Source organism: Ranitomeya variabilis, chromosome 7 (genome assembly GCF_051348905.1).
Source record: "Ranitomeya variabilis isolate aRanVar5 chromosome 7, aRanVar5.hap1, whole genome shotgun sequence".
Classification (NCBI taxonomy): domain Eukaryota; kingdom Metazoa; phylum Chordata; class Amphibia; order Anura; family Dendrobatidae; genus Ranitomeya; species Ranitomeya variabilis.
The window spans coordinates 119,444,593-119,458,841 of NC_135238.1; the positions used below are offsets into that span (position 1 = coordinate 119,444,593).

Below are 14,249 nucleotides of genomic sequence, written 5' to 3' on the forward strand. Positions count from 1 at the left end.
TTACACCTTATTCGAGCATGTTTACTCATCACTAATATCAGGCATTCAAAAGTACGATATTTTATGAAAAACCAGTAGCACAATTACTTGGATGGTATTATTGCTCCATCCCAAATAGTCCTTATCATTAAAGGGGTTGTCTGGCATTAGGTGACAAGATTGCAGTCACTCTACATGACTGAGTTTTGAACCCTCACATTGCATACACTGTGTACTGTGAGGATTCTCCGCTGCCGGTGGCGGGAGCAGCAGGTGCGTGACTGCAAGTATGTTATTTGCATACACAGGCCAAGTAGATGGGCGTGGACTTGCTTAATGCAAGTGTTTTGACTGAGGTCGGGTACAGTGTAGATGGAATGTTGCAGTAAGTAAGCAAATCGCATTCTTGGAGTCACATGACTGACGGCCATCGGCTCTGGCACTGGAAAATCTTCACAGCACTCAGTGACTGCAGACTTGTATCGTAAGGCCAGATAACAAGTTTAAGGGGTCAATGTCATAATAGAAAATTAAATAAGTACAAATAACAAAACAGTTATGAAATTTTATGAGCAAGAGTAGCTAAATGAAAGCGTTTTACTCATAATGAATAATTGATTTTAGTTTATTATTTTAGCCATAATGCATAATTTATTGTTATTACAGGTCTACAAAGGGTATGTGGATGATCCAAGGAATACAGACAATGCTTGGATAGAAACCACTGCATTAAGCCTTCATTTTGAAAGACATGATGACCCATTATTAAAAGAATTAAGTCAGGTAAGGTAAAAATAAATATATATATATGTGTATATATATATATATATATATATATATATATATATATATATATATATGTGTATATATATATATATATACGCAGAAAGAATGTGTCAATAGCAGCATAGCTAATAAAGTACTGTAGGAAAGGCACCTTGAATTTTAAACCTTTAATGACCAGAAGTATTTTTGTTTTTGCATTTCGGTTTTTGCTCCCCTTCTTGCCAGAGTCATAACTTTTTTTATTTTTTGGGACCAGTTCTACTTTTGAATGACTCCATTGGTTTTAACATGTCGTGTACTGGAAAACGGGAAAAAAAATTCCAAGTGCGGTGAAATTGCAAAAAAGTGCAATTCCACAGTTTTTTTTTTCTTTTTTTTACCATGTTTATTAAATGCTAAAACTGACCTGCCAGTATGATTCTCCAGGTCATTATGAGTTCATAGAAACCAAACATGTCTAAGTTCTTTTTTAAGTGGTGAAAACAATTCTAAAGTTTGTTTAAAAAAAAGTGCCATCTTCCGAGACCTGTAGCATCTCCATTTTTTTGTGATCTCGGGTTGGGTGAAGGCTTAAGCTGCAGTACCTTGATCTCTCTGCTACATACAGGTGATGATCAGATCGCCTGTACACCATGTTCCAAATTATTTTGCAAATTATATTTTTCTCGGATTTTCCTAAATGGTCGGTGCAAATGACAGTCAGTCTAATAAAAGTCATCACTCAGAGTATGCAACGAATGTTATTGAAGAAACCTCCCAATGATAACAGAATAATCTCCAAAATGAAGAAAAACTCCAAATGCACTGTTCCAAATTATTATGCACAGTAGAATTTCTAAACATTTGATATGTTTTAAAGAACGGAAAATGCTCATTTGATGAATTTGCAGCATTGGGAGGTCACATTCACTGAACAAAAAAGCTATTTAACTCCAAAACTTCCTAACAGGCCAAGTTACATGTTAAAATAGGAACCCTTCTTTGATATCACCTTCTCAATTCTTTCATCCATTGAACTTATGAGTTTTTGGAGAGTTTCTGCTTGTATTTCTTTGCATGGTCAGAATAGCCTCCCAGAGCTTCTGTTTTGATGTGAACTGCCTCCCACTCTCATAGATATTTTGCTTGATGATACTCCAAAGGCTCTCTCTAGGGTTGAGGTCAGGGGAAGATGGTGGCCACACCATGAGTTTATCTCCTTTTATGCCCATAGCAGCCAATGACTCAGAGGTATTCTTTGCAGCATGAGATAGTGCATTGTCAAGCATGAAAATGATTTTGCTCCTGAAGGCACATTTCTGCTTTTTGTACAATGGAAGAAAGTTGTCAGTCAGAAACTCTATATACTTTGCAGAGGTCATTTTCACACCTTCAGGAACCTAAAAAAATGACTCCTCCACCTCTTTGCTGACGTCGCAGCCTTGGTGGGACATGGTGGCCATCCACCAATCATCCACTACTCCATCCATCTGGACCATCCAGGGTTGCTCGACACTCATCAGTAAACAAGACTGTTTGAAAATTAGTCTTCATGTATGTCTGGGCCCACTGCAACCGTTTCTGCTTCTGAACACTGTTAGGGGTGGCCGAAAAGTAGGTTTATGCACTACAGCAAGCCTTTGAAGGATCCTACACCTTGAGGTTCGAGGGGCTCCAGATGCCCCAGCAGCTTCAAATGTCTGTTTGCTGCTTTGTAATGGCTTTTTAGCAGCTGCTCTCTTAATCGGATGAACTTGCCTGGCAGAAACCTTCATCATTCTGCTTTAACAGCACTAACACGTCTGTGGTCAGAATCAGCCACAAATCTCTTATCAGTATGATGATCACGCTTAAGATATCTAATGTTTTCATCCCTTGACCAAGGCATTGCACTATTTGATGCTTTTCGGCAGCAGATAAATCTTTTTTCTTTCCCATGTTGCTTGAAAACTATGGCCTGCTTAATAATGTGGAACATCATTTTAAAGTAGTTTTCCTTTAATTAAAATCACCTGGAAAACTAATTATCACATGTGTTTAAGAATGATTTCAGTGATCCATTGAGCCCTGAGACACAATACCATCCATGAGTTTATTTGAAAAACAAAACCATTAAATCTTTATGACACTTAAATCCAATTTGCATAATAATGTGGAACACGGTGTATGTAGCAGAATTGCTCACTTGATATGAGCACTGACCACCGGGCAGCACTCATAGCAATCTGTCTATGACAACCATAGAGGTCTGCTGGAGATCTCTGGTTGTCATGCCAACCCATCAGAGACCCGCGATCACGTGACGGGTCACCGATATGTGGGATTTCTGGCGCGCTTCCCGGAAGTGGAAGTTAAATGCCACTGTCACAGATTGACAGCGGCATTTAACTAGTTAACAGCCACAAGTGGATCACGATTCCACCCGTGGCTGTTGTGGGCACATGTCTGCTGTATATTTCAGCTGACTTGTGCCCGGAAAGGTGCGGGCTCAGCGCCGGAACCCACACCAAGCAGGGGGAGTCTGACATCGATGTCTACTCTAAAATAATGCAGAAAATTAAAACTGAACATTTCTAAATCATTACTGTTTATTTTTATCCATAAAATAGAAATTTGCTAAATTAAGTATATTGAAATTTTTCTTAAAAATAACCAGTCAGCAAATGTTTACGTATGGAAGTAGTGGCATAGTTGTGTAAGGGTTAGTCCTCCAATATAAATTATACTTTTTTCTATCTATATCTATATACAAGTCATGATAAATCTAGCACAGATGACCAACAAATCATAATGGAAATGCATCGGTGATAGCTTTTTCCAAGAGCACATCTCCGGTGCACTTACAAACTACTTTGCATTTGGATAGTAGGATAGATTACTCATGACTGGCATATTACATTTCTGCAAAAATATAATTTTTACTGAGAGAAAGGTACTTTACAAAATTCATATGTAAAAATGTGCTAACTGGTTCCCTTTAGGCATTGCTGTGTGACTCATACTTTTCGTCATAATTGTCAAAAATTATAACCCATAGGCTTATATGGGTGCGAGTGAGCTGAGACTCGGCCGAATGTCGATGTGATTTCACTCGCACATTGTAAACAGCCGAGATTAAAAACGAGCTGCCCCATGGATGAATACTGGTCAGAGTGCTGTTCGATGTTTTATCGCATAGCACTCGTCCGTATTCATCACTAGTGTGACCCCGGCCTCAGAGTGATTACAGCCAAACCATTACTTTCACCTTAGCAAGTTTTAATTAATTAATAGTATATTTTCATTTTACACTGCTTTTTACTCTTAAAACACCTGAAACATCATTTTTAGTCTTACCAGCTTACAATTTGTGTTATATTTTTATTTTAAACCGGTGTTCTTTGAAACAAGAGAAAGAAAATGAATTCAGCCCACCACTCCGATAATTTAAATGGAGATCTCAGAGAAATCCTTTTTGGGTGGAGAAAATACATCGGTCTGGCTCTCATGTCACATAGATGCAAAAAAGTCCATGGAATGATAGTCTACAGTAGGGTTGAGCGACTTTTACTTTTTTGGGGTCGAGTCGGGTTTTGCGAAACCCGACTTTGTCAAAAGTCGAGTCGAGTGAAATCGGCCGATCTTCTTGAAAAGTCGGGGTCGTTGTTCGGCCGAAACACGAAACCCAATGCAAGTCAATGGGGAAGCATAGTCGTCAGTGAGTGGAGGCCAGGAAAACACCTACAGTGCCCATTTTAATGCCAAAACCATCAATTATTGTTACTTAAGCTTGTCAATCTTAATTTACCTTACAATAATAGGTAGCCATTGAAAATTGGGTGGTCATTTGGCTAAAGTTGTGGGGGGTAGGGCTGGTTCAAGTTTTCAGTGGGCCCAGGAAACGTGGACTACGTCACGGCGGTGGAGCAGTTAGAGGTAAGTATTGCAACGTTGCAAGTGCTGTGATCCTGAGCAAGCAGGGGGTCCCACTCGTTCGCATTGGCACTGGCACAGGGCCCCTCACAGTACGGCGGTGTGTTTGCACGGCGGGGGCGCCTCCCACCGGCAGCGACACTTTTGCGTACTATGAGGGGCCCTGTGCCAGTGACGTCGCCAAAGAGTGGGCCCCCCCACCTGATGAAGGAACCTGCACTTTCACCTGCACCTTCCTCATTGTCCCGGTGTAAGGTGGAATAGTATGCGGAAAGAGGAACCAGACTTTCAGCAGGGTCAGATTCAGGCTGTGTAGAGTGCAAGGGGAATGTAGTGGTCTGGGTCAATGTACCAGCGGGCTAATCTAGCAGTGGCTGGGCAATGGGCAGGATGAGGAGGAAACACAGATCTAGGCCCAAATAATAAAGTGGCCTAAATGCAGTTCAAAATTGGTAACAGGACTAACCAGGCGGCATTGCTTTGTTCAGTGGAGGACAACTGTAATGAGAGGCTGACACAGTGAGTAGGGCCAAATAAGTAACTAAGCTAAATGCAGTTCTAAATTGCTAACAGTAGGAAACAGGCGGCACTGCTTTGTTCAGTGGAGGAGAATACCAAGCAGCGGCAGACACCGTTACTAGGCCCCAACCCAAGTAGTAGGGCAACTGCAGTGTTACATTTAAAAATACTTAATGAGAGCCCGAAGGTTGAAGCTCAGACAAGGAAACCTGGAGGAGAACACCAAGGAGCGGCAGACACCGTTACTAGGCCCCAACCCAAGTAGTAGGGGAACTGCAGTGTCACATTTAAAAATACTTTGAGAGCCAGAAGGTTGAAGCTCAGACAAGGAAACCTGGAGGAGAACACCAAGGAGCGGCAGACATCGTTACTAGGCCCCAACCCAAGTAGTAGGGGAACTGCAGTGTCACATTTAAAAATACTTTGAGAGCCAGAAGGTTGAAGCTCAGACAAGGAAACCTGGAGGAGAACACCAAGGAGCGGCAGACACCGTTACTAGGCCCCAACCAAAGTAGTAGGGCAACTGCTGTCTTATATAAACAACTACTTAATGAGAGCCTGAAGGTTGAAGTTCAGCTTTTTCAGTGGAGGACAGCGTGATTGAGTGGCGCCGCAGACAGACAAAGGTAGTATGTGTTAACTTAAAAAGTTGGCTCTATGCATTTTTAAATTAGTTACAGGGGTACACAGGCAGCATTGGTGTGGTCAGTGTAGGACAATTGGAAGGAGGGACCGCAGACAGACTTTCTAGGCCCAAAATATTAAAATAGGCTCTATGCAGTTTTAAATTGGTAACAGAGGTACACAGGCAGCATTGGTGTGGTCAGTGTAGGACAATTGGAATGAGGGACCGCAGATAGACTTTCTAGGCCCAAAATATTAAAATAGGCTCTATGCAGTTTTAAATTGGTAACAGAGGTACACAGGCAGCATTGGTGTGGTCAGTGGAGGACAATTGGAAGGAGGGACCGCAGACAGACTTCCTAGGCCTAAAATAATAAAATAGGCTCTATGCAGTTTTAAATTGGTAACAGGGGTACACAGGCAGCATTGGTGTGGTCAGTGGAGGACAATTGGAAGGAGGGACCGCAGACAGACGTCCTAGGCCTAAAATGATAAAATAGGCTCTATGCAGTTTTAAATTGGTGACAGGGGTACACAGACAGCATTGGTGTGGTCAGTGGAGGACAATTGAAAGGAGGGACCGCAGACAGACTTCCTAGGCCTAAAATAATAAAATAGGCTCTATGCAGTTTTAAATTGGTAACAGGGGTACACAGGCAGCATTGGTGTTGTCAGTGGAGGACAATTGGAAGGAGGGACCGCAGACAGACTTTCTAGGCCCAAAATATTAAAATAGGCTCTATGCAGCTTAAATTTGGCTACAGGAGTACACAAGCAGCATTGGTGTGGTCAGTGGAGGACAATTGGAAGGAGGGACCGCAAACAGACTTCCTAGGCCTAAAATAATAAAATAGGCTCTATGCAGCTTACATTTGGCAACAGGAGTACACAGGCAGCATTGGTGTGGTCAGTGGAGGACAATTGGAAGGAGGGACCGCAGACAGACCTTCTAGGCCCAAAATATTAAAATAGGCTCTATGCAGCTTAAATTTGGCTACAGGAGTACACAAGCAGCATTGGTGTGGTCAGTGGAGGACAATTGGAAGGAGGGACCGCAAACAGACTTCCTAGGCCTAAAATAATAAAATAGGCTCTATGCAGCTTAAATTTGGCAACAGGGGTACACAGGCAGCATTGGTGTGGTCAGTGGAGTACAATTGGAAGGAGGGACCGCAGACAGACTTCCTAGGCCTAAAATAATAAAATAGGCTCTATGCAGCTTACATTTGGCAACAGGAGTACACAAGCAGCATTGGTGTGGTCAGTGGAGGACAATTGGAAGGAGGGACCGCAAACAGACTTCCTAGGCCTAAAATAATAAAATAGGCTCTATGCAGTTTTAAATTGGTAACAGGGGTACACAGACAGCATTGGTGTGGTCAGTGGAGGACAATTGGAAGGAGGGACCGCAGACAGACTTTCTAGGCCCAAAATATTAAAATAGGCTCTATGCAGCTTAAATTTGGCTACAGGGGTACACAGGCAGCATTGGTGTGGTCAGTGGAGGACAATTGGAAGGAGGGACCGCAGACAGACTTTCTAGGCCCAAAATATTAAAATAGGCTCTATGCAGTTTTAAATTGGTAACAGAGGTACACAGGCAGCATTGGTGTGGTCAGTGGAGGACAATTGGAAGGAGGGACCGCAGACAGACTTCCTAGGCCTAAAATAATAAAATAGGCTCTATGCAGCTTAAATTTGGCAACAGGGGTACACAGGCAGCATTGGTGTGGTCAGTGGAGGACAATTGGAAGGAGGGACCGCAGACAGACTTTCTAGGCCCAAAATATTAAAATAGGCTCTATGCAGTTTTAAATTGGTAACAGAGGTACACAGGCAGCATTGGTGTGGTCAGTGGAGGACAATTGGAAGGAGGGACCGCAGACAGACTTCCTAGGCCTAAAATAATAAAATAGGCTCTATGCAGCTTACATTTGGCAACAGGAGTACACAAGCAGCATTGGTGTGGTCAGTGGAGGACAATTGGAAGGAGGGACCGCAAACAGACTTCCTAGGCCTAAAATAATAAAATAGGCTCTATGCAGTTTTAAATTGGTAACAGGGGTACACAGACAGCATTGGTGTGGTCAGTGGAGGACAATTGGAAGGAGGGACCGCAGACAGACTTTCTAGGCCCAAAATATTAAAATAGGCTCTATGCAGCTTAAATTTGGCTACAGGGGTACACAGGCAGCATTGGTGTGGTCAGTGGAGGACAATTGGAAGGAGGGACCGCAGACAGACTTTCTAGGCCCAAAATATTAAAATAGGCTCTATGCAGTTTTAAATTGGTAACAGAGGTACACAGGCAGCATTGGTGTGGTCAGTGGAGGACAATTGGAAGGAGGGACCGCAGACAGACTTCCTAGGCCTAAAATAATAAAATAGGCTCTATGCAGCTTAAATTTGGCAACAGGGGTACACAGGCAGCATTGGTGTGGTCAGTGGAGGACAATTGGAAGGAGGGACCGCAGACAGACTTTCTAGGCCCAAAATATTAAAATAGGCTCTATGCAGTTTTAAATTGGTAACAGAGGTACACAGGCAGCATTGGTGTGGTCAGTGGAGGACAATTGGAAGGAGGGACCGCAGACAGACTTCCTAGGCCTAAAATAATAAAATAGGCTCTATGCAGCTTAAATTTGGCAACAGGGGTACACAGGCAGCATTGGTGTGGTCAGTGGAGTACAATTGGAAGGAGGGACCGCAGACAGACTTCCTAGGCCTAAAATAATAAAATAGGCTCTATGCAGTTTTAAATTGGTAACAGGGGTACACAGGCAGCATTGGTGTGGTTAGTGGAGGACAATTGGAAGGAGGGACCGCAGACAGACTTCCTAGGCCTAAAATAATAAAATAGGCTCTATGCAGTTTTAAATTGGTAACAGGGGTACACAGGCAGCATTGGTGTGGTCAGTGGAGGACAATTGGAAGGAGGGACCGCAAACAGACTTTCTAGGCCCAAAATATTAAAATAGGCTCTATACAGCTTAAATTTGGCAACAGGGGTACACAGGCAACATTGGTGTGGTCAGTGGAGGACAATTGGAAGGAGGGACCGCAGACAGACTTTCTAGGCCCAAAATATTAAAATAGGCTCTATGCAGCTTAAATTTGGCAACAGGGGTACACAGGCAGCATTGGTGTGGTCAGCGGAGGTCAATTGGAAGGAGTGTCTGACACAGTAAGTACTCCGAGTCCCAAAACCTAAATTGATGTTAATGTATCCCAAACAAAAACAAAACCAAAACCAAAAAAAAAAAGGGTGGCATACTTAGGTACAGGGGTGTGCTCCTATGCTGACTTTCAAACATTGTAATTTGGCGCCAAGTATTTACTGATGTAAATGTAGGACAGGGCCCATGACTATTTTAACTAGCATCATACATGTCAACAAATTGTTATTGTCTGTGCCAGGCATGGAAGGATTTCAGCGCATAGACTAAACAGTGGTGGAGCAGCGACAAATAAATTTGCAAGTGGTAGAGCAATGTTTGACCTTGTGTGGGGACACTCTCTCCTGGCCGGCGGTACAAGCCCAGGGCTCCTCATGTTACAACGGTGTGTCTGACGTTGGGTGCACGCCACCATCGCCAGAGACACTTCATTGTACTATGAGGGACCCAGTGCCAGTGCCATCGACCAAAAGTGGGCACACCCACCTCTTCAGACAAACGGCACACTGACGGGTGCTTGCGACAAGTGGCGAGACCACGGCCCCGTGGGGAAAGTTAGGCCATTTAGGGAGGTGTAAACATGTCGTATGCTGGACAAACAGCAGCTGCAAATTAAGAGATTGGAACAGTCAGTAACACCAGTCCCAAAGCAAGACCTTTTTACAGGAAAGCTAGATGTCAGCCGGGAAAGGTGGGGCAAAATAATTTGAAATCCATGAGTGGTTCATTTTAATGAAGGTTAGATCATCAACATTTTGGGTAGCCAGACGAGTCCTTTTTTCGGTCAGGATTGAACCAGCAGCACTGAATACTCTTTCTGATAGCACACTAGCTGCTGGGCAAGCAAGCTCCTGCAATGCATATTCAGCCAATTCAGGCCAGGTGTCTATTTTGGATGCCCAGTAATCAAAGGGGAATGACTTTTGAGGGAGAACATTGGTAATGGAGGAAAAATAGTTAGTAACCATACTGGACAAATGTTGTCTCCTGTCACTTTGAATGGATGCTGCTGTATCTGTCGTGTCTGCGGTCATTGCGAAATCACCACAACCTGGTCAGAAAACCCCTCTGTCCTATGCCACTTCTGATCTGTGCACATCTAACACCTCTGCCCTGTTGCCCCCTGCAGCTCGTGTGAGAACCATCACTGGCGCTGTGTGCTGGGAATGCCTGAATCAAACGGTCTACAAGAGTAGCTTGTTTGGTTGCCAATATCTGTTCGAGGTTCTCATGTGGCATGATATTTTGCAATTTGCCTTTATAGCGAGGATCAAGGAGGCAGGCCAACCAGTAATCGTCATCTGTCATCATTTTTATAATGCGTGGGTCCCTTTTGAGGATACGCAAGGCATGATCCGCCATGTGGGCCAATGTTCCAGTTGTCAAGTCAGTGCATATGCTGGGTTGAGGAGCACTTTCTGGCAAATCAACGTCACTTGTCTCCCTCAAAAACCCTGAATCCAGCCTTGCACCGCCAGCAGTTTCTATTGCCCCCTGAGAAGCTTCCTCATCCAAAAAATAGTCATCCCCATCATCCTCCTCGTCCTCCTCCTCTTCGCCCGCCACCTCGTCCTGTAGACTTCCCTGAGCAGACAATGGCTGACTGTCATCAAGGCTTCCCTCCTCCTCGGCTGCAGAAGCCTGTTCCTTTATGTGCGTCAAACTTTGCATCAGCAGACGCATTAGGGGGATGCTCATGCTTATTACGGCGTTGTCTGCACTAACCAGCCGTGTGCATTCCTCAAAACACTGAAGGACTTGACACAGGTCTTGGAGCTTCGACCACTGCACAGCTGACAACTCCATATCTGCCATCCAACTGCCTGCCCGTGTATGTGTATCCTCCCACAAATACATAACAGCACGCCTCTGTTCGCACAGTCTATGAAGCATGTGCAGTGTGGAGTTCCACCTTGTTGCAACGTCGATGATTAGGCGATGCTGGGGAAGGTTCAAAGACCGCTGATGGTTCTGCATACGGCTGGAGTGTACGGGCGAACGGCGGATGTGAGAGCAAAGTCTGCGCACTTTCAGCAGCAGGTCGGGTAACCCCGGATAACTTTTCAGGAAGCACTACACCACCAGGTTTAAGGTGTGAGCCAGGCAAGGAATGTGTTTCAGTTGTGAAAGGGCTATGGCAGCCATAAAATTCCTTCCGTTATCACTCACTACCTTGCCTGCCTCAAGATGTACAGTGCCCAGCCATGACCGAGTTTCTTGCTGCAAGAACTCGGACAGAACTCCCGCGTGTGTCTGTTGTCGCCCAAACACTTAATTGCCAATACAGCCTGCTGACGCTTGCCACTAGCTGTTCCATAATTGGACACCTTGTGTGCAACAGTGGCAGCTGCGGATGGAGTGGTCGTGCGACTGCGGTCTGTGGACGAGCTCTCGCTTCTGCTGGAAGACGAGGAGGAGGAGGGGGGACGAACGCCTACAGCCAACTGTTTCCTAGACCGTGGGCTAGGCAGAACTGTCCCAATATTACTGTCCCCTGTGGACCCTGCATCCACCACATTAACCCAGTGTGCCGTGATGGAGACGTAACGCCCCTGGCCATGCCTACTGGTCCATGCATCTGTTGTCAGTTGCACCTTTCTACTCACAGATTGCCTGAGCGCATGGACAATGCGGTCTTTTACATGCTGGTGGAGGGCTGGGATGGCTTTTCTCGAAAAGAAGTGTCGACTGGGTAGCTCGTAGCGTGGTACAGCGTAGTCCATCAGGGCTTTGAAAGCTTCGGTTTCAACTAACCGGTAGGGCATGATCTCTAACGAGATTAGTCTAGCAATGTGGGTGTTCAAACCCTGTGTATGCGGATGCGAGCATGAGTACTTCCTTTTCCTAACGAGAGTCTCATGTAGGGTGAGCTGGACTGGAGAGCTGCATATGGTGGAACTAGCGGGGGTGCCGGTGGACATGGGTGACTGAGAGAGGGTTGGGGATGGTATTCTTGATGGTGCCCTACATACAGTTTTTCTGACCATGAACCTGGTGATTCCCTGACTGCTTTGGCCTTGCGATGAAATCGCAACATTACCTGCAGGTGGTGTGGTAAACGGTGGGCTTACAGTGAGGGAAGGGATGTCGCCTTGCTGATTAGCTTCATTGTGAGAGGGTGCTACAATGTTAAGGCACGTTTGGTAGTTTGTGCAGGCTTGCAAGTGCATGGTGGTTAAATGTCTATGCATGCAACTTGTATTTAAATTTTTAACATTCTGACCTCTGCTGAAGGTCCTTGAGCATTTCTTACAGATGACTTTGCGCTGATCATTGGGATCTTGGTTAAAAAAATTCCAGACTGCACTCTTCCTATACCTTTTCAGGCATTGCACACTGAGCTACTTTAACCTGATGGCCACGCTGTCCTACAACTTGTTTTGGTTTTGCCACACGTTTTTGGCCAGATACGGGTCTGCCAGATGGAACCTGTTGCGATGTTGATGCCTGCTGCGGCTCCTCCTCCTCCGCTTCAGAGCTACTGCCGCCTGCACCCTGTTCCCCCAATGGCTGCCAATCGGGGTCAACAACTGGGTCATCTATGACCTCCTCTTCTATGTTCTGTGCACCTTCCTCTGGGTCACCGTGTAAGCCGGTGCTATAGCGTTCGTGACGGGGCTCCATAGTCTCATCGGGGTCAGATTCTGGATCAGTACACTGCGAGGGCAATGTTCTGATCTGAGTCAAAGGAACAGCATAATAATCTGGCTGTGGCTGTGCATCTGTGCACTCCATGTCCGATTCATCTTGTAATGGGCATGGCCTGTTAATAATTTCCCTTTCTAACCCAGGCACGGTATGTGTAAAGAGCTCCATGGAGTAACCAGTTGTGTCGCCTGACGCATCCTTCACTGTTGTTCTGGGTGAAGGACACAAGGAAGCGACTTGTTCCTGACCGGGAGCATCCACTGACGACGCACTGCTCTGACATTTGGCACTTTCCGAGGAGGAGGCGAAAGAGCTAGAGGCAGAGTCAGCAATGAAAGCCTATACTTGTTCCTGCTGCTCCGGCTTCAAAAGCGGTTTTCCTACTCCCAGAAAAGGGAGCCTTCAAGGCCTTGTGCAGCCAGACGATGAGGCTGGCTCAACAACTCGAGACTTAGGGGCTATACTGCTTTTCCCACGACCACCTGATGCTCCACGACCACCACCACTACCATCATTACCAGCTGCCAATGACCGCCCACAGCCACGACTTCTTCCACCAGACTTCCTCATTCTTGGAAAAATGTTACCAAACTAACAACCATTATGTGGTCCTGTAAAACCAGGTACAAGGTGTGCGTGAACTTGTTGGGAATGTAAATCTCCCTTTTTTATGTGTGGGCGAATGCAGTGAAAAATGAGGCCCACTGTATTACACTAGACAGTTTGATTGGCAGAAAGAGGCTGGCAGATATGGCACTAACAGGAGTGATGCAGATGAAAACACTGGCAATAGAAATGTCCCTCTTTATGTGTGGGAGAATGCAGGGAAAAATCAGGCCCACTGTATTACACAACAACACAGTTTGATTGGCAGATATGGCACTAACAGGAGTGACGCAGATAAAAATACTGGCAATAGAAATGTCCCTCTTTATGTGTGGGAGAATGCAGGGAAAAATCAGGCCCACTGTATTACACAATACACAGTTTGATTAGCAGAAAGAGGCTGGCAGATATGGCACTAGCCGGACTGACGCAGATGCACACATTGGCAATAGAAATCTCCCTCTTTTTTTTGATATGGGAGACAAGGGATTGAATCAGGCCCACTATATCACGGTATAGTTCCTGTGGCACAAATGACTGACAGATACCACAGACAGCACTCGCACACATGCACAGGTTTGGCAAGATTATTCTCCCTTTATTTTAATTTTTTGGGGGGATATGTGAGACAAGTGATTTAATCTGGCCCACTGTTACACAGTAGGTTTTCTGTGGCAGAAAAAAAATAAATAAATGCCACACATAGGACTGGCACTAATTCAGATTTGCCAATCTTAATCTCCCACTTTTTTTTTTTTTCTGGGAGAATTGTGAAGAAATCAGGCCCACTGCTACACAGTAGGTTTTTTGTGGCAGAAAAAAAAGACAGATGCCACACACAGGACTGGCACTAATGCAGATTTGCCAGTCTTAGGCTATGTTCACACAGTGCAGATTATTTGCTTTTTTTAGCGTTTTTGCGCTATAAAAACGCTATAAAACCGCAAATAATCTGCATACATTAAGCATCCTATCATTTTTAATGAAATCCGCAATTTCTGTGCACATGATGTGCGTTTT

General features: G+C 44.9%; 1 protein-coding gene across 2 annotated transcripts in view; it reads left to right on the top strand.

Annotated features, from left to right (window-relative positions):
* LOC143786355 (transient receptor potential cation channel subfamily M member 2-like) overlaps positions 1–14,249 on the top strand; it is a 1,952,850-nt gene that overhangs the window by 1,875,565 nt on the left and 63,036 nt on the right. For both annotated transcript variants that reach the window (XM_077275686.1, XM_077275685.1), the window contains one exon: positions 646–762. In XM_077275686.1, the coding sequence (XP_077131801.1) occupies positions 646–762 (117 nt within the window). The remainder of the gene's footprint in view (positions 1–645; positions 763–14,249) is intronic.